We start from the raw sequence: 22802 nt of genomic DNA, 5'->3' as shown, positions 1-22802 counted from the left end.
CAACCAGCAGTGTAATCAATCGACCAACAGTGTAATGAACCAACCAACAGTGTAATGAACCAACCAACAGTGCATTGAACCAACCAACAGTGTAATGAACCAACCAGCAGTGTAATGAACCAACCAGCAGTGTAATGAACCAACCAACAGTGTAATGAACCAACCAACAGTGTAATGAACCAACCAACAGTGCATTGAACCAACCAACAGTGTAATGAACCAACCAACAGTGTAATGAACCAACCAGCAGTGTAATGAACCAACCAGCAGTGTAATGAACCAACCAGCAGTGTAATGAACCAACAAGCGGTATAATGGATCCACATGGCATACTTCTAACAATACTAGAGAGAAGAAAACAAATGTTAGGGACCAAGCTCCTATAGGGATATCATCATTTGATAAAGCTCTACAGAGTAAAATGTCCCAATTAAAGCTTGTTCTGCAACATGTATTTTCTTCATGCAAAATACACAAGATTTTAATGGAGTCTTTATAAATAATGTGTGTAACAAGTAGTGATCCTGCTTCTCTTCAATGCTCTCATAACCCAAAACTTATAGATAAAATGTGCCATAAAATATCTTCACATCATTTTACTAATATGCATAACTTTTTTCTATTTTTTTCTTTACTGCTTGGTGTTCTAACACTACATACAAGGAATGCTTGTACGTGTTTCAAGGTGTAATACTCCTCAAAATATTGAAATAGGTAATACTGCATAATTTTCATGGGTTAATTGTAATGTTATATTTAGGTTCAGGGAATATCTTGTAATTTTTTTTTCTCATCACACTGGCCATATCCCACCAAGTCAGGGTGACCTAAAAAAGAAAAACGAAAGTTTTTCTTTTTAAATTTAGTAATTTATACAGGAAAAGGTGTTACTAGCCCCTTGTTCCTGGCATTTTAGTCACCTCTTACAAAATGCATGGCTTATGGAGGAAGGATTTCTACTTCCCCATGGAGATCCCATGTAATATAAATATAAAACGTATACTTACAAGGAAATCTTATGATATTACAATTGTATCAAGGTGTAATATTCATCGAAACATGGAAATAAGTCACACTGTTTGACTACGTACAGTTATCCTAGGTTAAATCTATATAGTGTACTTTTTGGCTGAATTCTACTACTATTAGCATCATGAAGTTGTAAAAATTTAGAATAAATAAGGTATCTCCCTCCAGCTCCGCACCCTGTTTGCTGGTAGGGACGCTGGTGGCCGCACAACAGGTCTCAGTTGGTTTACTTGTGCTAGTTCAGCAGTGTTTGCCTTTACTATCCAAAAGATTAATATAGTTTGTGATATCAGGAGTACGGCACAAGCCACAACTCAGTAAATGTAAATCAAATACACGAATAAAAAATCTGAGAATCAAAATGTTCTTCAATACACTTAATACTTTTCCTCCCATCTAAAAATAAGTTGACAGCCAATTCATATTAGTTGTTATAAGTTACAAATTGACTAAGTGTTTACTTAACCATTAGCCATCTTATTGGATACATCTATATCACTCGAGTCCTGTTGCATTTACAACTGAATTCATGCAGAGAATTCACCTTCACTACCTCCACCCAAAGTGCTACATTCACAAAGGCCAGACATTAGCAAGTGCTACTGTGTATTGGTGTGTCATGCTCAGCAACACAAGGTGTGGAAATGCTGTAATGTAAGTAGTGCCTTTGCAGGGGTATAGTGCAAGCCATCTGAGTGTGTGTAGTGCAAACCTCTGGGTTATCTGTATCTAGTTAAGTGACTACCTATTTATAGCTACAGGAACAGAGATATGCTTGCATGGCCCAGTCCCAGTATTTAATCCATCATAATTAGCTTTAACTACCCAGTGGTTGTAGTATTAACTTTTGTATCCATTCTATTATTCAAGCCCCACCTGTACCTTGGTTAGTTTGGCCTTTTTTGTTTTACAACTATACGTGTAGTGTTAGAGTGTTCAGCAGAAGTTTGTGGTTACAGGAAAGTGGGTGCGGGAGGGAAGAGGAGCGATTGGTGGAATGATGATGTAAAGAGAGTAGTAAGGGAGAAAAAGTTAGCAAATGAGAAGTTTTTACAAAGTAGAAGTGATGCAAGGAGAGAAGAGTATATGGAGAAAAAGAGAGAGGTTAAGATAGTGGTGAAGCAATGTAAAAAGAGAGCAAATGAGAGAGTGGGTGAGATGGTATCAACAAATTTTGTTGAAAATAAGAAAAAGTTTTGGAGTGAGATTAACAAGTTAAGGAAGCCTAGAGAACAAATGGATTTGTCAGTTAAAAATAGGAGGAGAGTTATTAAATGGAGAGTTAGAGGTATTGGGAAGATGGAGGGAATATTTTGAGGAATTGTTAAATGTTGATGAAGATAGGGAAGCTGTGATTTTGTGTATAGGGCAAGGAGGAATAACATCTTGTAGGAGTGAGGAAGAGCCAGTTGTGAGTGTGGGGCAAGTTCGTGAGGCAGTAGGTAAAATGAAAGGGGGTAAGGCAGCCGGGATTGATGGGATAAAGATAGAAATGTTAAAAGCAGGTGGGGATACAGTTTTGGAGTGGTTGGTGCAATTATTTAATAAATGTATGGAAGAGGGTAAGGTACCTAGGGATTGGCAGAGAGCATGCATAGTTCCTTTGTATAAAGGCAAAGGGGACAAAAGAGAGTGCAAAAATTATAGGGGGATAAGTCTGTTGAGTATACCTGGTAAAGTGTATGGTAGAGTTATTATTGAAAGAATTAAAAGTAAGACTGAGAATAGGATAGCAGATGAACTAGGAGGCTTTAGGAAAGGTAGGGGGTGTGTGGACCAGGTGTTTACAGTGAAACATATAAGGCTAAAGAGGTCTTTGTGGCATTTATGGATTTGGAAAAGGCGTATGACAGGGTGATAGGGGGGCAATGTGGCAGATGTTGCAGGTGTATGGTGTAGGAGGTAGGTTACTGAAAGCAGTGAAGAGTTTTTACGAGGATAGTGAGGCTCAAGTTAGAGTACATAGGAAAGAGGGAAATTATTTCCCAGTAAAAGTAGGCCTTAGACAAGGATGTGTGATGTCACCGTGGTTGTTTAATATATTTATAGATGGGGTTGTAAGAGAAGTAAATGCGAGTGTCTTGACAAGAGGCGTGGAGTTAAAAGATAAAGAATCACACATAAAGTGTGAGTTGTCACAGTTGCTCTTTGCTGATGACACTGTGCTCTTGGGAGATTCTGAAGAGAAGTTGCAGAGATTGGTGGATGAATTTGGTAGGGTGTGCAAAAGAAGAAAATTAAAGGTGAATACAGGAAAGAGTAAGGTTATGAGGATAACAAAAATATTAGGTGATGAAAGATTGGATATCAGATTGGAGGGAGAGAGTATGGAGGAGGTGAATGTATTCAGATATTTGGGAGTGGACGTGTCAGCGGATGGGTCTATGAAGGATGAGGTGAATCATAGAATTGATGAGGGGAAAAGGGTGAGTGGTGCACTTAGGAGTCTGTGGAGACAAAGAACTTTGTCCTTGGAGGCAAAGAGGGAAATGTATGAGAGTATAGTTTTACCAACACTCTTATATGGGTGTGAAGCATGGGTGATGAATGTTGCAGCGAGGAGAAGGCTGGAGGCAGTGGAGATGTCATGTCTGAGGGCAATGTGTGGTGTGAATATAATGCAGAGAATTCGTAGTTTGGAAGTTAGGAGGAGGTGCGGGATTACCAAAACTGTTGTCCAGAGGGCTGAGGAAGGGTTGTTGAGGTGGTTCGGACATGTAGAGAGAATGGAGCGAAACAGAATGACTTCAAGAGTGTATCAGTCTGTAGTGGAAGGAAGGCGGGGTAGGGGTCGGCCTAGGAAAGGTTGGAGGGAGGGGGTAAAGGAGGTTTTGTGTGCGAGGGGCTTGGACTTCCAGCAGGCGTGCGTGAGCGTGTTTGATAGGAGTGAATGGAGACAAATGGTTTTTAATACTTGACGTGCTGTTGGAGTGTGAGCAAAGTAACATTTATGAAGGGGTTCAGGGAAACCGGCAGGCCGGACTTGAGTCCTGGAGATGGGAAGTACAGTGCCTGCACTCTGAAGGAGGGGTGTTAATGTTGCAGTTTAAAAACTGTAGTGTAAAGCACCCTTCTGGCAAGACAGTGATGGAGTGAATGATGGTGAAAGTTTTTCTTTTTCGGGCCACCCTGCCTTGGTGGGAATCGGCCAGTGTGATAATATAAAAATAATAATAAAAACTATACATTCTTGTTCTCCACTGCCAAGTCTCCTTTTTCTTATGTATTTTATAACATGATATATGTTGTTCTTCTACCTTAACTCATTTCAAAGCCCAGTCCTATCTAAGGTATACTACCACCCCTTCACAATGAATCTTAATTTTTTACTTTGTATATAATTTTTGTAACATCCATAAGTACATGGTATCTGTAAATCTATCTATCCCTTACGGTATGTCATCATCAGGGCAAGTACTGTCCCTAAAGGAATACCGCTGGTGAGATCACTATGTGAAGACATTTTCTGACATCACTGTTCATATAAAGTCACTCATCCATTACAATAATTTGCCTTTTTTTTATATCGAGATTTTGTAATTTCCAAATTAATCATGAGGAAACCTATAATGAAATACAGTATAATCATGGTCCTAATGAATGCTAAAAATGTGCCTGAAGTTCAGTACTGAACATACAACAATAGTGTAGTGTAATGATAATGATAATTAATGGCCTAAATAAATATGAGATGGTATGGTACTTGCACAATGAAAAACATAAGAGTAATGAAATTTTTTGCCATAATTCTTTAACATGGATTACTACAGAATCTCATGCCGAAGGTCTAGTAAACTGAATATCCTCCGAAAGGTGGGTGCTGACTTGTAGCGTGAAGAGTGAGGCAACTTGAGAAAACTAATACTATATACAAATAGTTGGAAGGAAGTAGAGTACTCAAAGCTGCAGTACAGCTGTGCAGTGCTTACATAATGGCAATGCCAGGAGTAAAAAGTGTTCTTTAAGCCAAATTATTTTACAATATTAATATTATTGTATTAGTATTTCTAATACTGTAGTACAATAATTATTTCTGTTATTTGCTGTAACTAACATTTTAATTTTATTTTGATATACTACAGTAATATATTACAGTAGAAATTTTCAAGCAAGACATTATTATTGAATTAGTATTACAATATTAAATTTTTGTGTTTTATTATAATGATGATAGCTATTAACTGACTATTATACTATGTACATTACTGTGCATGTTATGAATGCTAAAAAGCACATTTTAACAAGTTTATTATTATTATTATTATTATTATTGTTATTAGTAGTAGTAGTAGTAGTAGTATTACATAATCACTTAATGCCAAAATGCGATGACAATTAAGTGTGTGTCATTCACTGAGCTATATAACCTGAGCAAAATTTACAACCACTAATGAAGAGTACAAAACTTTTTTTTTTGTATAATTTAGGCTGCAAAAATTTGCACATTCAATATTTCTCAAAGGTAAGGGTGATATTTGCTTAATGAAAGTGATATGGTGATTGCAATAAGTAGTAAGTAAAAGACATGCATGTAGTGATGAAGACATTTATTAACCCCTTCAAGGTCAAGAGGCCCTCTCCTGAACTTGTTCTCAGGGTCGAAAATTTTTCGGAAAAAAAAAAAAAATCTTAAGAAATGATAAGAGATTTTTTTCCCGATCATAATGACACCAAAAGTATGAAATTTGATGGAAAACTGACGGAATTATGCTCTCGCGAAGTTAGCAGTCTCGCCGATGTTTAAGCATCAGCGATTCTGCCCACTTTGAGCCCTATTTTTGGCCAATTCCTGTGTACTAGTCGATAAAAACCATATTTATTTCGCTAGAACTCCATTTTTTCTATTGAATGAGTACAAGAAACCACCCATTTACCAATTTCAACTATCCAATAAAGTGGTCAGAAATTGGCAATTTTGCCAATTTCACACAAATTTCAGAAGATGCCAATTTCCAAATAGGGTCCAGAATAAAGAAAGACATCCCTGGCACTAAAATAAGTTCTCTGTTCATTAGTCACATCCCCAGGCCCCTCTTATATTTCTTTTGCTTTCCACTTTGAATTTTTATTCTTACAAAAAATAGAAGATTTATTGTTATGCACACTACTGTATTAGTGTAGAAATGGTATAAATAATATCAGCGCACTTGTGAAAGAATATTAGACTCACCAGCTGACGTGTATTGGACCCTTGGCATGATTTGTTTACTTTTGAACTTTGGTAAAAATCAAACATTTCTTCTACTTTGAGCTCAATTTCAAGGTAACCAGTCAAAATCATCTCAATTTCTGTAATATGTCTTCCATTCTATAAAATGAGACCAGGAAAACTAGAATACAACCACAAATACCATACGAAAATACAGTGCAAAGTCGCTGTTTCAATCCAAAGACATGGTCAAAGTTTTTTTTTTCTCATTACACACTGAGTGCTGTAGGATTTTTTTTATACTGCACACACTGACCACATAGACCCATTCTTTCATATGTAGGCCTACCAGCTTTCTCTCGCTAGATTTGAAGGCGCTAGAATTTAGGCGTACTAGTACATCAATAACCCTGGTGCGTAAGCCGTACTAGTACGTCGAAAACCCTGAAAGGGTTAAGGAAACGTTTTGCCACAGGTGGCTAGAATTAGGACTAAACAAGCCACTTGTGGCAAAATGTTTCCCTAATGTCTCAATCAGAGCATGTCTTTTACCTACGTAATATTTGCTAATCATGGACTACAACAGAGTGCTTGAAAAGGTAGACAGAAAGCAGGTGCTGAGGTAAGTGAATAAAGTTTTGTGGTGTTAAGTTTCATTACTCTGCAGTAAAAGGTGAAGAAAGTTTTGTGATAAGTTTCATTACAATGCAGTAACTTAAAAGGTGAAGAAAGTTTTGTGGTAAGCTGCATTACTATGCAGTAACTTAAAAGGCGTCTTTGGAGGCAGCAGATTTTCATCCATAGCCAACATATGCAAAAATTCTGTCACACCATCCTCAAAGAAATTTCTCAACTGCAACAATTCTATCAGCTGACAATGTTCTAGTCATGAGATACAAAGGCAACATTTTTTTAATAATCAGTTTTTATTTAGCAATTAAATCTGAAACTTGAATTAAATTTTTAACTGCTGCAATAAATTGGCTATGAATAAAGCCTATTGAAGATGTAATCATAACATGAGCTTCAAGAGACAGCTACGTCATACAACGCAGAGGACAAAAACAAACTTTGTCTCCTGTGAAGGACCCTGTGTTGTTTGGACGAATAATTTTCAGTGGAGGTAATATTGGTTTTCGCTCCCTCCAACGGCCTTTTGCAGACTGAAGATAGTAAAACAATGAAAACTATTATCTCTCTCCCAGAATATCTATCATATCTCCTCTACTCCTAAGAATACAATGAATATATTTAAAAATACTCTTAAGCAACTCTCATCTTCAGAAGTTGGAGAAAGCTACCAGGTATCATATACTATACATTTCTGAGTATACCTGTTAGTGCTGGTGCAATAAAGTGTGACAAACACTAATCAATGAGAGGAAATCTCACAGGAGACAAAAATGAAGAAGTATGGTAGTCTGTATAATTTGACCTCTGGCTGAGGCCCTCTTCAGCAGAATACAAAGCAATAAGGAGAGAGCATACAAGTGTTTACACTAGTTGGAGCTTCTTGGGTCATTAAGCTGCTATATATATTCCCTAATAGCTGACATTTTACAGGGATGTGAAGGTGTCCAGGTTACACCCAGTAGTGGCATCATTCTGAGGACACTACTTCTCACATTAACTCGTCCACATAAGATAATACTGGAATTTATGGAAAGCATGGAAAGCATTGTATTAAGCCTACTATCAGATGTTGGTGATGTCTGATAAATTTTTTGTTGGGATATTTCTTGAGTGCATGATTGGTCATTATATCTGGTTTGAAATTTCTGAACAGTTTCAACTGATTTCCATTTGTATGGGTCCTCCATTCTGTAAATGACGTTGGCAGCATCACAATGGATTGTGTGGTGGGAATTCCTGATAAACTGGAACAGGGCAGAGCATTGTTGACCGTACCTGACTGAGCGCTTCTGCTCAGTTATCCTGGTTCCCAAGGTCCTTGCCAGTTCCTCCTCCTACACACCAAATCACAATTATTGCATAGGAATTTGCATACTTGTATTTCACTTTAAACTTGTGTGCCAGTATAAATATTTGTGCACTCTCTTCACTGCTTCATATTCTGCTGAAGAAGACCTCAGTCACAGGTCAAAATATACAGACTACCATTCTTTCTCACCTTCATCTCCTGAAGGATTTTCTATCATACTTGTTAAGTTTTTTGCAAGAAAATTAGAAAGCTTCCGTGCCTCCACATGGCATTTCATGCAAATTATAAAATGCATTATAAAGATCCTTCATTGCATAAACTAAAATCAGAACCTGCCATTTAAAAACACCTTTAGTTTTACAAAAATGATGCAATGCAATTACATTTTAGGATTTTTTCAAATGGTCTTACTAGCATCCTACTATGCCATACATGCTTCACTGGCAAGAATAATTTATCAGCCTACACTTAACCATTTTGCCATTTTTTTTTTTTACCACATCAGCTGTTTCCTACCAAGGTTGAGCATCTCAAATAAGGAAACACACTGATTTCTTTTCCTTGGACTATACTCAGGCTACTATCTTACATGGAAGTCTGTTCCATGGTCTCCACTTTCATACTGTCTTACAATGACTTGTGTTTTCCCACTCTTAGATGCTTTCATTATTTTTAATTGCTTCTATTCTCCATTTTTAGAGCACTAAGCAATGGAGGCTCAATCCTCTGTATGCTAATCATGACCCAGTCTCTAACCAGTCAGTCTATTGGTGATTGCAACCTAAACCCAGTACAGGCAGGCCCCACTTTACTGCACTTTGCTTTACAGCATTTTGCAAATACAGCACTCTTCAAATATACCTTTTTTTTTTTTCTCAACAAGTTGGCCGTCTCCCACCGAGGCAGGGTGACCCAAAAAAGAAAGAAAATCCCCAAAAAGAAAATACTTTCATCATCACTCAACACTTTCACCTCACTCACACATTATCACTGTTTTTGCAGAGGTGCTCAGAATACAACAGTTTAGAAGCATATACGTATAAAGATATACAACATATCCCTCCAAACTGCCAATATCCCAAATATACCTATTCTTTATTTATTCAGACTTCTTAAAATAAATATATTCACCACTCACTATAAACTAAGGAAAAAATATTTGAACGTAAGTAATGTGTGTACTGTATATAAATTTTTTAGGCCTACCTACACTGCTCACTTAATATATGATAGTGCAAACATGTTATCAGGCTTTTATTTACATTTAAAAGTGAAAAAGATACAATTCACTTTACAGTGATTTTTCACTTTACAGCAGCAGCTCAGATCCAGAGCCTAACCTGCTGTATAAGCAGGGCCCTCCCATACAGCAAAATATAATTCTCCGGCATATATTACACATACTACAAGTTACACCCACCTGCGAGGCTGTTACATTTGGACGTGATACTGACGAGTTCACAGTTGGCCCAACCTTACTGGTCTCACTATTTGGCGTGGAGGCATTTGATGACGTGGCGCTAGTGTTTTGGGGAGGCATATTTTTCAGAGCAATACTAGGCTCTATATAAAACCTGCAGAATTGGAGTGATATTGTTTTATTAATAATATCACATCTTGTTAAAGCATATGCTGAGCATACAAATTTTGAGACATGTTAAATTTACTATAATGTACATACACGTAAGAAGATATGGGCGAGTGCTTTTCAAAACTGACCAAGCACTAAGACAATTGTTATTCAGCACTTACATGCCAGAAATACTGTACATACTATGGGCTTTAAGATTACTGTATATTCTTATATAATGACATGTTAGACATTATTATAAATTAATGGCCCTTAAAAAATAATTAAAATATCTATATTAAAGCCATGAAGAAAACAGCCATGACTGGACTATGTTACTTAGTATACCTAATACTCAACCATTTCCCCAGGTTTCCCTTCCTCCACTGGATGACTGGACTGTGTCAAGTAGTATACCTGATACAAAGAACTTTCACAGCACACATGAGTACGATAAAGCACCTAAATTACTGGGAACGGTTGAAGTCCCTTGATCTGTATTCCCTGGAATGCAGGCAAGAAAGATACATGATAATATACACTTGGATAATCCTAGAGGGACAAGTACCAAACTTGCACACAAAAATCACTCCCTATGAAAGCAAAAGACTCAGCAGGAGATGCAACATTCCCCCAATGAAAAGTAGGGGGGCCATAAGTACACTGAGAGACAACACAATAAGTGTCAGGGGCCCAAGACTGTTCAACTGCCTCCCAACATAAGAGGGATTATCAATAGACCCCTGGTTGTCTTCAAGAAGGCACTGAACAGGCACCTAAAGTCAGTACCTGACCAGACGGGCTGTGGTTCGTACACCAGTTTGCGTGTGGCCAGCAATAATAGCCTGGGTGATCAGACCCTGGTCCACCACGAGGCCTGGTCTCAGACTGGGCTGGGAGGGCATTGACCCCTGAAACCCTCTCCAGGTATACTCCTAGATCTCCCTCCCTCCATTGAATGGCTGGATTGTGTCAACTAGTATACCTGATACTCAACCATCCCCCCAGGTTCCACTCGCACCCTCCACTGGATAACTGGAGTGTCAACTAGTATACCTATTACTCAACCATCCCCCAGGTCTCCCTCTCTTCACTGGATGACTGGACTGTGTCAACTAGTACTATACCTGACACTCGACCGTCCCCCCAGGTCTCCCTTCCTCCATTGGATGACTGGATTGTGTCAACTAGTATGCCTGACACCATCCCCTGGCTCTCCCTCCCTCTGCTGGATGACTGGATCGTGTCAAATAGTATACCCGACACCATCCCTCAGGTCTCCCTCCCTCCACTGCCCCCGAGGGTGATAGGTTTGCTGAAACTTTAGTTGCGTCACAAGGCTCAAGTACACATGGCCTTCACAGATAACCCTGCTCAAGCCTCGCATGAGTGCACTATAATCAATATGCTCTGTTATATACATACACACTTCCACATGTCTCCAATTCATGTGTAAGTTTATTTAGGTAGAGGTCCACATAAGTACAATTATCATATAGAGTAACATGTTTAAATTACCTAGGATAACCCAAAAAATGTCAGACTTATTCCCATTGATGTACTATCAGCATTGTTTTAAATCTTATGACAACATATTATTTAACTTTCTAAAATGAAAAATGGCTATTGTCTAAATTTAATGATTATGTCAATGATCATGATGACTTTTTGTACAGAATTTTTAAAATGGTTTAAATTTGTGGTAAGGTTTTTTTTATTTATGGTTCAATGATATTTTAAACCCATGTAAATATTTATAATGATTGTTTTTTGAATAATGATTTAAAATGCTGAATGCATTAATATCACGTTTCTCTCTCTTCCCCCTTCTCCTCTCCCCTTCCCTTCCCTTCCTCTTGTTCTCTCCCTCTCTCTTGCTTGCTCTCCCCCCACTCTCTTACTTGCTCTCCCCCCCTCTCCTGCTTGCTCTCTCCCCCTCTCCTGCTTGCTCTCTCCCCCCTCTTGCTTGCTCTCCCTCCCTCTCCTGCTTGTTCCCCCCCTCTCCTGCTTGCTCTCACCCCCTCTCTTGCTTGCTCTTATCCCCTCTCCTGCTTGCTCTCTCCCCTTCTCCTGCTTGCTCTCTCCCCTTCTCCGGCGTGCTCTCTCCCCCTCTCCTGCTTGCTCTTCCCCTCTCCTGTTTACTCTCTTCCCCTCTCCTGCTTACTCTCTCCCCCTCTCCTGCTTACTCTCTCCATCCCTCTTCCCATCATTCCCCATCTCTCTCTAAACTCCAAAAATCCTCAATCAGAGAGTACTGTACATAAATCTTAACATAGTGTACTATAACACTTAAGAAATGCTTAAAATAAGATCATTTAAAATATCTTCAAGTTATATAGTAGTTGCAACTTATCATAACTTACCCAAGAGACTGCACTCCTGTGTACTGACCAAAAAATGGCTTCAAAACACTATTTCTAATTTCACTTATTATATTTCAAGGAAACATTAAACCCAAAGGGGTCATACGGCACCTTGAGGAACATGATACAACAAGGTTGATCTAAGGGAGGGAGGGACACACCCAATTCCTTGCATCAAGAGCCCCTCCCCAGCATCAAGGAACCACGCACGAGGGGTGCTAAAACCACTGATAACTAGCGGTGTGCCAGTTTTGGTATTGGTACTGGCCTAAAACCGAGTATCGGTATCAGTAGGTATCTGCCAGTTTTGACAGTACTAGTATCAGCCTAAAATTGAGTACCAGTATTGGTAAAAAATTTGGTATCATCCCATCCCTACTGAAAGCTAACATGAATGCCTTCCTTGCAACAAACATATTTGTCTGAAACTGTGACAGAAGTGAGGTACTGTACATACCTTTTAATACCAAATAAGAGTTGAGGATCTGTGACCTTAGCCACTGATAAAGGGGTAATAGCATATGAAAGAAATTTGGGCAAGAGCACATGAAAGAAATATTGTGGACTGGCAAGCTCACACATGCATAACTTGCAGATGCTGAGAGTACAAAAACTTTTAAATGGCTAAGAAAATTTTATTCGGATTAACTCCAAAGGGTTAATAACAAAGCAAGACAGTGTGGCTTATTCCCACTGGTTCTCTTCCTCAGGATGCAACCCACAACAGCTGACTAACCCCCAGGTACCTATTTACTAAGTAAGCAAGGGTAGTAGGTGTTAGGAAACATGCCCATATATTTCACCCCTGCCCAGAACTGAGCCCAAGTCCTTCAGCTATGAGCCTACTGTGTTACCACTGGTTGAAAGCATTAAAGTGAACCAAGCTATTATTAAAGATTCTTTATTTCAGCATGATACAATGTTTGTACAGCAACATTTAGGTGTACATGCCAAAAACCCCTTAGTATGCAGAGCAGTTTGGGCAAACTTAAGCCTATCTTGAAAACTAGTAAGGCAATAATTATAAGCACAGTCTCTCAGTGGTTGCAACAATCTTGCATAAATTTGGTAGAATACTCATGAAACACATATCCTCTTATGATAATACTATATATGGAAATAAAGTAAAAGAATAGTGGCTGTTTGTTTAACCCCTTGACTGTCGCAACCCCAAATCCTGAGGTCTGTCTGTCTGTCTCTCTCTCTCTCTCGCACACACTCTCGCACACACTCTCGCACACACTCTCGCACACACACTCACACACACTCACACACTCTCACACACACACACACACACTCACACACACACACACACTCACACACACACACACACACACACACACACACACACACACACACACACACACACAAGAGAGAGAGGGGTGGGTGGATTGCATTTTCTTGGACTGCAAGAAGGCATTTGACACAGTACCACACAAGAGATTGGTGCAAAAACTGGAGGACCAAGCAGGGATAACAGGGAAGGCACTGCAATGGATCAGGGAATACGTCAGGAAGACAGCAGCGAGTAATGGTATGTGGCGAGGTGTCAGAGTGGGCACCTGTGACCAGCGGGGTCCCACAGGGGTCAGTCCTAGGACCAGTGCTGTTTCTGGTATTTGTGAACGACATGACGGAAGGAATAAACTCCGAGGTGTCCCTGTTTGCAGATGACGTGAAGTTGATGAGAAGAGTTCATTCGATCAAAGACCAGGCAGAAATACAAAGGAATCTGGACAGGCTGCAGACCTGGTCCAGCAACTGGCTCCTGGAGTTCAATCCCACCAAGTGCAAAGTCATGAGGATTGGGGAAGAGCAAAGAAGACCGCAGACGGAGTACAGTCTAGGGGGCCAGAGACTACAAACATCACTCAAGGAAAAAGATCTTGGGGTGAGTATAACACCAGGCACATCTCCTGAAGCGCACATCAACCAAATAACTGCCGCAGCATATGGGCGCCTGGCAAACCTCAGAACAGCATTCCGACATCTTAATAAGGAATCGTTCAGGACCCTGTACACCGTGTATGTTAGGCCCATATTGGAGTATGCGGCACCAGTTTGGAACCCACACCTAGCCAAGCATGTAAAGAAACTAGAGAAAGTGCAAAGGTTTGCAACAAGACTAGTCCCAGAGTTAAGAGGTATGTCCTATGAGGAGAGGTTAAGGGAAATCAACCTGACGACACTGGAGGACAGGAGAGATAGGGGGGACATGATAACGACATACAAAATACTGAGAGGAATTGACAAGGTGGACAAAGACAGGATGTTCCAGAGATTGGACACAGTAACAAGGGGACACAGTTGGAAGCTGAAGACACAGATGAATCAAAGGGATGTTAGGAAGTATTTCTTCAGCCACAGAGTAGTCAGGAAGTGGAATAGTTTGGGAAGCGATGTAGTGGAGGCAGGATCCATACATAGCTTTAAGCAGAGGTACGATAAAGCTCATGGTTCAGGGAGTGTGACCTAGTAGCGACCAGTGAAGAGGCGGGGCCAGGAGCTTGGACTCGACCCCTGCAACCTCAACTAGGTGAGTACAACTAGGTGAGTACACACACAAAACTCATGAAATGATAGAGAATATTTTCCCGATTGTAATGACACCAAAAGAACGAAATTTGATGGAAAACTGACGGAATTACGCTCTCGCTTAGTTAGCAACCTCAGCAATATTTACGAATTGGCGATTTTGCCCACTTTGAGCCCTATTTTTGGCTAATTCTATTGTTCCAGTCAACCAAACTCATAGCTATTTCTTTAGAACTCCATTTTTTCTATCACTTGAGTACAAGAAACTGCCCATTTACTGATTTCAACTACCCAATAATGTGGTCAGAAATATGCAATTTGGCCAATTTCACGAAAATTAAAAAATATGACAATTTCAAAACAGGGTCCAGAATGAACAATGCAGATATTCCTGGCTCTAAAATAGCCTTTTCTTTGTTCATCAGTAACGTCTCCAGGCCCCTCTGATATTACTCTTGCTTTCTATTTTGAATTGTTATTCAAACAAAAAATAGAGAATTTACTGTTATGCAGACTACTGCAATATTGTAATAATTGTATAAATAATGTCAACCCATTCATAACTGCATATTAGAATGACTGCTTGGACATTTATTGGAAAATGACATCATTTGTTTACTTTTGAACATCGGCAAAAATCAAACATTTCCCCTATTTTGAGCTCCATTTCAAGGGTCTTTTCATAGTAAAATCAATCAAAATCACCTCTATTTCTATAATATGTTTTCCATTCTATCAAATGAAACCAAGAAAATGAGAATACAACCATAAATACTATATGAAAATAAACCACAAATTTGGCATTTTAATTAAAAAAAAAAAAGGTCAGTTTTTTTTTCTTATTATGCACTGCGTGCTGCAGGATTTTTTTATATGGTGCATACTGACCACACAGACCCATTCTCTCACATGTGGGCCTACCAGCTTTCTCCTGCTTGATTTGAAGCTGCTAGAATTTATGAGTATATGTACGTCAAAAACGGTGGCCCGTAAGACATATATATACGACCAAAACAGTCAAAGGGTTAACATACAGAATGGTAATATATCGAATCTAGCCAGTGGTATATATTATATATGCACACATTATTTGCACATGAGAAAGTGAGCAATGTTCTCACACTCAAAAAATTGAATATAATTATGTATACTGCTGCATATCGGGGAGCTACAAACAATAATATCAAATTAACACAGGGAGTAAGAGTTCAAAATTTGAAAAAAGTCTACCAATACACTGTATCTCTAATTATGAGGCTACAGTTGAAGAGCTAAGAAGGATAAGAGTAGCTCTCATAATTTCTCTAAAATAAAATTATAGATTGCGCTAACAACCAGCCGTAACATACTTTTAGCACAAAAAAAAAAAAACTTGCAACAGCATAATGAAAAACCCTGAAAAAAAAAATTATACAAGAAAACTTGCCACTGCAGGATGTATGAAAAATTAGCATAAATAAAAACTTACTAGCATAGGAAAGGGGTGTTAAAAGAAGCCAGAGGTGAGACGGGATACTGTGCAGCAGAGAGTATGACTGACTAATGACTCTCCTTTTACAGGTCCTGCCCTACACTGCGCCCAGCACACATACCACTGGTTGTGTCTGCTAGCTCAAGGTCAGCTCAACACGTGCCAGTAGCAGAGGCCACAACACTGTGTACGCCCTTGTACCACTCATGTGACAAAACAGAGCAGCATACATACAGGAGAGACTTAAAACCAAGACAGAGGTGATGAAAAAGAAAAGATGACAAAAGGGAGGGGAATAGGGGGAGGAGAAATATAGAAATGAGGAGTAGAGAGAAGGATATGGAGAGGTGGATAGGGGAGACAAAGGGGGTAAAGGAAGAAAGGGATAAGCAAGGAGAGGGGGGATAAGGGACAAGAGAGGTGGATAAGGGATGGATAAGGGATGAGAGGGATGGATAAGGGATGAGAGGGGGGATAAGGGAGGAGAGGGGGGATAAGGGAGGAGAGGGGGGATAGGGGAGGAGAAACAGAAATTGGGTAGGAGAGAGGGGATAGGGCAGTAAAGAGGGCAGGAGAGGGGGGTAGGGGATAGAGGGGGACAGAGCAAGAGGGCCAGGGGATAGGGCAGAAGAGAAGGATGATAGGGCAGGAGAGAGGGGAAGGTAGGGTAGGAGAGAGGGGAAGGTAGGGCAGGAGAGAGGAGAAGGTAGGGCAGGAGAGAGGAGAAGGTAGGGCAGGAGAGAGGGGAAGGTAGGGCAGGAGAGAGGGGAAGGTAGGGCAGGAGAAAGGGGAAGGTAGGGCAGCAGAGAGGGGAAGGTAAGGCAGCAGAGAGGGGAAGGTAGGGCAGCAGAGAGGGGAAGGTAAGGCAGCAGAGAGGGGAAGGTAGGGCAGCAGAGAGGGGAACATAGGGCAGCAGAGAGGGGAAGGTAGGGCAGGAGAGAAGGGAAGGTAGGGCAGGAGAGAGGGGAAGGTAGGGCAGGAGAGAGGGGAAGGTAGGGCAGGAGAGAGGGTAATGTAGGGCAGGAGAGAGGGGAAGGTAGGGCAGGAGAGAGGGGAAGGTAGGGCAGGATAGAGGGGAAGGTAGGGCAGAAGGGGAAAGGAAGGACAGGAGAGAAGGGAAGGAGGGCAGGAGAGAGGGAAGGAAGAACAGGAGAGGGGGGAAGGAAGGGCAGGAGAGGGGGGAAGGAAGGGCAGGAGAGGGGGGACGGAAGGGCAGGAGAGAGGGAAGGTAGGGCAGGAGAGAGGGAAGGTAGGGCAGGAGAGAGGGAAGGTAGGGCAGGAGAGAGGGAAGGTAGGGCAGAAGAGAGGGAAGGAAGGGCAAGAGAGAGGGAAGGAAGGGCAGGAGAGAGGGAAGATAGGGCAAGAGAGAGGGAAGGAAGGGCAGGAGAGAGGGAAGATAAGGCATGAGAGAAGGAAAGTAAGGAAGGAGAGGGGGGAAGATAGGGCAGGAGAAAATAGATAAGGTGATAGCAAAAAGAGTGAGATGCAAAAAAGAACAAGAGGGAACTAGGAGAGAGAGTGGGGGAGGGGGAGGAGATGAGAAAAGGGAAAGGGTGAGTGAGAGAGGGGATAGGGGAGGAGAGGTATAGGACAGATGAGAAAAGAGAGAGTAGAGAGGATGGGGAAGAGATAGGCATTGGAAAGGGTAATAGGGAAGGAGGGATAGGGAACAGGAGAGGATAGAAAGGGGGATGGGGAGTGGATAAGGAATGTGACAATATTTACACAGTAGAACTGAGGTCATTCTACAATCAATAAAAAGGAGTGACCATGCACATGCCCACAAATATAGGAGGGTCCCACTTTACAGCATTTCACTAATGCAGCAGTTTTCAATTATACCCATTCTTCATTTATTCAAACTTCCTACAATATATTCACTACTCACTATAAGCTAAGGATGAAAATATTTTAAAATAAGTAATGCATGTACTGTATATGCATTATTTAGGTTTAGCTCTGTTGCTCACTTAATATGTGATAGTGCAAAGATGTTATCAGGCTTTTATATGCATTTGAAAGTGAAAAAAAAAGCTATGATTCACTTTACAGCAATTTTTGCTTTACAGCAGTAGCCTACAACCTAACCTGCTATATAAGCAAGGCCCTCCTGTACACTCAAACACTAAAGCACTCAAAAAATATAATACAATCATACAGGGAAAGAACAAGAGAAGGGAATCTAAGAAACATGTTCATTAATATAATCCTGAACAGTATAAAAACAGTGCTACTACAAAACAGTTACACTTTTTTTTTTTCAACACACCACCCATTTCCCACCAAGGCAGGGTGACCCAAAAAAGAAGAAACACTTGCATCATCACTCGCTCCATCACTGTCTTGCCAGAGGCACGCCTACACCACAATTCAAAAACTACAACGTATCTTCATGTCTCTTTCAGAGCTCAGGCAATGTACTTCCCGCCTCCAGGACTCAAATTCGGCTAACCATCAAAGAATACTGATTGGTATTTGATGAAGAAATTACAAGATTAAGGCAGAGCGCCCTACTAGTCTCATCACTGAGTAAAGTTTGTCACTCTAGGATCGCATAAGTGAAACTGGGAGTAACTTGTGCACACCTGCCAACTATAAAACAGTCATATGCTACACCTGTCAACTATAAAACAGTCATATGCTACACCTGCCAACTATAAAACAGTCATATATAAGGATAGATAAATGCTCAATAAATATTCAAATGTATGTATGTTAGGCCAAAATTGCAATGTGCAGATGGGGTGAGATATCTAAACCTAAAATAACATTGAGACAAGATAGAAAAAATCCAAAGGCAAGCTGAAAAAAAAAAAAAAGTGCTGAAAATACCCCTGTTGGCTGATAAGAGGGAAAGACATGATAGCCATATATAAAGTCATAAAAGTATAAGAGAATTATTAAGAAATGATTTCTTAGCAACATCAGCAGCAAACAAAGAGGCCACATTTGTGAGTTGAAAAGTGATGTCAAAAAGTATACTAGCCAGTCAGCTAGCCTTTGAAACTTGTATATGATAGTGTGAATAGTTAGCCAGTCGAGTCCTGGAGGTAGAAGGGGCAGTGCCTGCACTGGAGGAATGGTGGGGATGCAGTCAGAGGGCAATCTGATCTGTGATGTCAACATATTTCTGGCAAGACAGTGATTGAATGAATAATGGTAAATGTGTTTCTCTGGATCATCCTGCATTGGAAGTGCAGGAAGCATACACACAGCTGAAATTCTGCATAAAAACCCTTCTTGTGAGACAAAGTTCTGGGTTTACCAAAAATGTAGATTGACCACTTGACTATTAAAAATTTAAAGCATGCATTGCACCATGTCATGCCTCATCAAACTTCAATTTTTACAAAGTATACAAATAATTAACTCTCTGAACATAATAGTCAAACCCACCTTTTCTTTTCATATTTCATTATCATGAAATCTCTAATCTTATGTTCATCTTTGGTGTCAGGAAAGGGACTGATCTTGGCATCATAAAGCCCCAGCCATATAGCTCCACAATACTGTAAAAATGAGTAAAATTGTAGTTATTCTTCAGACAAAGATTATTATAATTTCTGAAACAAAATGTATGACACCTCGAAACCTGACAACTCCCCTATTTGTGAAGGTCAGAAACAAAATGAATGAAACAAAAATGAATGAAACAAAATGTATGACACCTCGAAACCTGACAACTCCCCTATTTGTGAAGGTCAGAAACAAAATGAATGAAACAAAAATGAATGAAACAAAATGTATGACACCTCGTAACCTGACAACTCCTCTATTTGTGAAGAGCAGAAATATCACTCATTTGGTTTCCAGGCAACACTTATACACACAATGTAAGAAATAAATAACTCTGACATCCCACATGTTCACCTTGACCCAAGCAGAAATTCAAGGCACATTCACAGATCCAAAATTAGAGAACTCAATATCAGATTATTCTATAAGTTCTGCATCTGCCAGTTGCTTTAAAAAAATCATCAAAAAACGCCTCTCGAATTTTACATGAATCACGAAGGGCAATTATACACGTCAAATTTACCTCTTGCTACCTATCTTGATTCCAAACAGCATACAAACTCATGGCCTTCTTACCTCAGCTATGTCCCAACCAATGATTTAAACCTTCAATATTATTTTGTCTTACTGTCCCCTCATATTAATATTTTTTAACATACCAGCCATCTCCCACCAGGTAGAGCAATCCGAAAAAGAAAAAGAAATACTTCCATCTTTATTCACTCTATCACTGTCTTGCCAGAGGCATGCAGATACAACAGTTCTGATGCCCCTCCAAACTGCAAATATTCCCACGTCTCCTTCAGAGTGCAGACACTGTACTTCCCACCTCCAGAACTCAGGTCCTGAGTTTTTATATTACTGTTATAAAAAGAAAGTTTTGTTCGAGCAATTGCTGTATTAATAATCTTATCTTTAGGCAAATAATAATATGTCAGTCTTAGCATCCACATAATAAAACCTGAGCTTATCAAAGTCGTGTAATTTTGTGTCTTGCAATTTTAAGTTAGTCTTAACTTGCCCAAAATGCATCGTATAACTAGAGGCTTTTCAAGAAGCCATCCTTGTGAAGCATTAGAAACAATGTCACACCTACATATCTTCGTGATACGGCAAACAAAGATTTTTACTAACTTTTTATTTTGATTTGATTACCGGGAATCTTCACAGGACACTTATAAATAAGTAGCTAAGACTTAAAAAGAAACCCTTAATGAATTTTTAATAATAGTGCTTATATTCACTCATCTACTGCTGCACAATTTATTACACAAAGATACAGTCCACTATTAATTCTCATGTGCTACTGCATGATTTATGTCTAATGCACACAACAAATAACCAGAAACACAGTCATTACTTGTTTTTAACCTGAGAAAATAAACTCAATTTCATATCTGTGTTGCTGTTATTAACTTTTTTCAATGATCACAAGTAGCAATTTCAAGCAATTAAAATACTGTATGTTTCACAAGGATAAAGAACAATGATGATGACTTACCTGGTTACCCTTTGATTTTATTTGTTCAATTTCCTCCTGTGTGAAACTAGCCATAGAGATGGACTTGACACGATGAGGAGGGTTTAAGCCACGGCTGAGAAGAGAAAATATTTCTAAATATTTTTTATAGTGCTCAGTAGCATTATACAGAATAGATCTATTAAATATCAAACCATCTAAATGATTTCCAGAATCAATGCCCCCATGGCTCATTCTCAGACCTGGACTCCTAAATCAGAAAAAGATATAAAAAACAGACTTATTAAGGAATGCACAAAAAATAAAAATAACTATACTTTCTTTCTTTCTTTCAACACACCGGCCGTATCCCATTGAGGTGGGGTGGCCCAAAAAGAAAAACAGAAGTTTCTCGTTTTAAATTTAGTAATATATACAGGAGAAGGGGTTACTGGCCCCTTGCTCCCGGCATTTTAGTCGCCTCTTACAACACGCATAGCTTACGGAGGAAGAATTCTGTTCCACTTCCCCATGGAGATAAGAGGAAATAAACAAGAACAAGAACTAGAAAGAAAATAGAAGAAAACCCAGAGTGTGTATATATATGCTTGTACATGTATGTGTAGTGTGACCTAAGTGTAAGTAGAAGTAGCAAGATGTACCTGAAGTCTTGCATATGTATGAGACAAAAAAAAGACACCAGCAATCCTACCATCATGTAAAACAATTACAGGTTTCCGTTTTACACTCACTTGGCAGGACGGTAGTACCTCCCTGGGTGGTTGCTGTCTACCAACCTACTACCTAGTAATAACTATACATATAATGAATTAAACAGAAATTTGTAAAACTTACCTGTCATCTTGCAGAGTACATATTCACGAGGCAGAAAGGAAAACCCCAGTATTATGACCAGAATGAAAATGTTATAACAGGCCTTTGCTTCACTTTTACATGAGTTATAGTGCTGTACCTTCCTAGATGGTTGCTGTCTACCAGCCTCCTATCAATATTATAAATTTTACATGTTTGCTTCTAATGTGCTTTCAAAACAGGCATAGTCCAGACTTCAATCATAACACCAAGATTCTACATTGAGGCACCAATCAGTTTTGCATCACTGCCTGACAACTGTGCTCATTAACTGGCTCAATAAAAAAAATCAGTCCAAACAGACATGTACTGTTCATTGTAACACAGAGCATCAAGTGTGGAGGGTAGCATTCCAGTTTAATATCTTATATTAGTACAGGGATGGGAAGACTTTCTGGCCAACCTATACACTATAATTATCCTAATATGTACTGTGGCCGATGTTGCAAGTATATGGAATAGGTGGTAAGTTACTAAATGCTGTAAAGAGCTTTTATGAGGACAGTGAGGCTCAGGTAAGGGTGTGCAGAAGAGAGGGAGAATACTTCCCGGTAAAAGTAGGTCTTAGACAGGGATGTGTAATGTCACCATGGTTGTTTAATATATTTATAGATGGGGTTGTAAAAGAAGTAAATGCTAGGGTGTTTGGGAGAGGGGTTGGATTAAATTATGGGGAATCAAATTCAAAATGGGAATTGACACAGTTACTTTTTGCTGATGATACTGTGCTTATGGGAGATTCTAAAGAAAAATTGCAAAGGTTAGTGGATGAGTTTGAGAATGTGTGTAAAGGTAGAAAGTTGAAAGTGAACATAGAAAAGAGTAAGGTGATGAGGGTATCAAATGATTTAGATAAAGAAAAATTGGATATCAAATTGGGGAGGAGTATGGAAGA

The 22802-nt window shown here is 39.6% G+C and overlaps 1 protein-coding gene across 3 annotated transcripts in view; it reads right to left on the bottom strand.

The window, feature by feature from the left end:
- The window catches only part of LOC128686915 (Arf GTPase activating protein drongo), a 71174-nt gene that overhangs the window by 30384 nt on the left and 17988 nt on the right, over positions 1-22802 (bottom strand). For 2 of the 3 annotated variants that reach the window (XM_070103608.1, XM_070103609.1), the window contains exons 2-4: positions 21077-21170; positions 19456-19568; positions 9541-9694 (exon numbers count right to left, since the gene is read on the bottom strand). In XM_070103608.1, coding sequence (XP_069959709.1) covers positions 9541-9694; positions 19456-19568; positions 21077-21170 — 361 coding nt within the window. Of the gene's footprint in view, positions 1-4936; positions 4954-7283; positions 7342-9540; positions 9695-19455; positions 19569-21076; positions 21171-22802 lie in introns of all 3 variants that reach the window. The other variant, XM_070103610.1, reaches the window with a different exon arrangement.

Source organism: Cherax quadricarinatus, chromosome 86, assembly GCF_038502225.1.
Source record: "Cherax quadricarinatus isolate ZL_2023a chromosome 86, ASM3850222v1, whole genome shotgun sequence".
NCBI lineage: Eukaryota > Metazoa > Arthropoda > Malacostraca > Decapoda > Parastacidae > Cherax > Cherax quadricarinatus.
The sequence above is the reverse complement of the archived record's forward strand: the minus strand, read 5'-3'. Positions and strand labels throughout refer to the sequence as shown.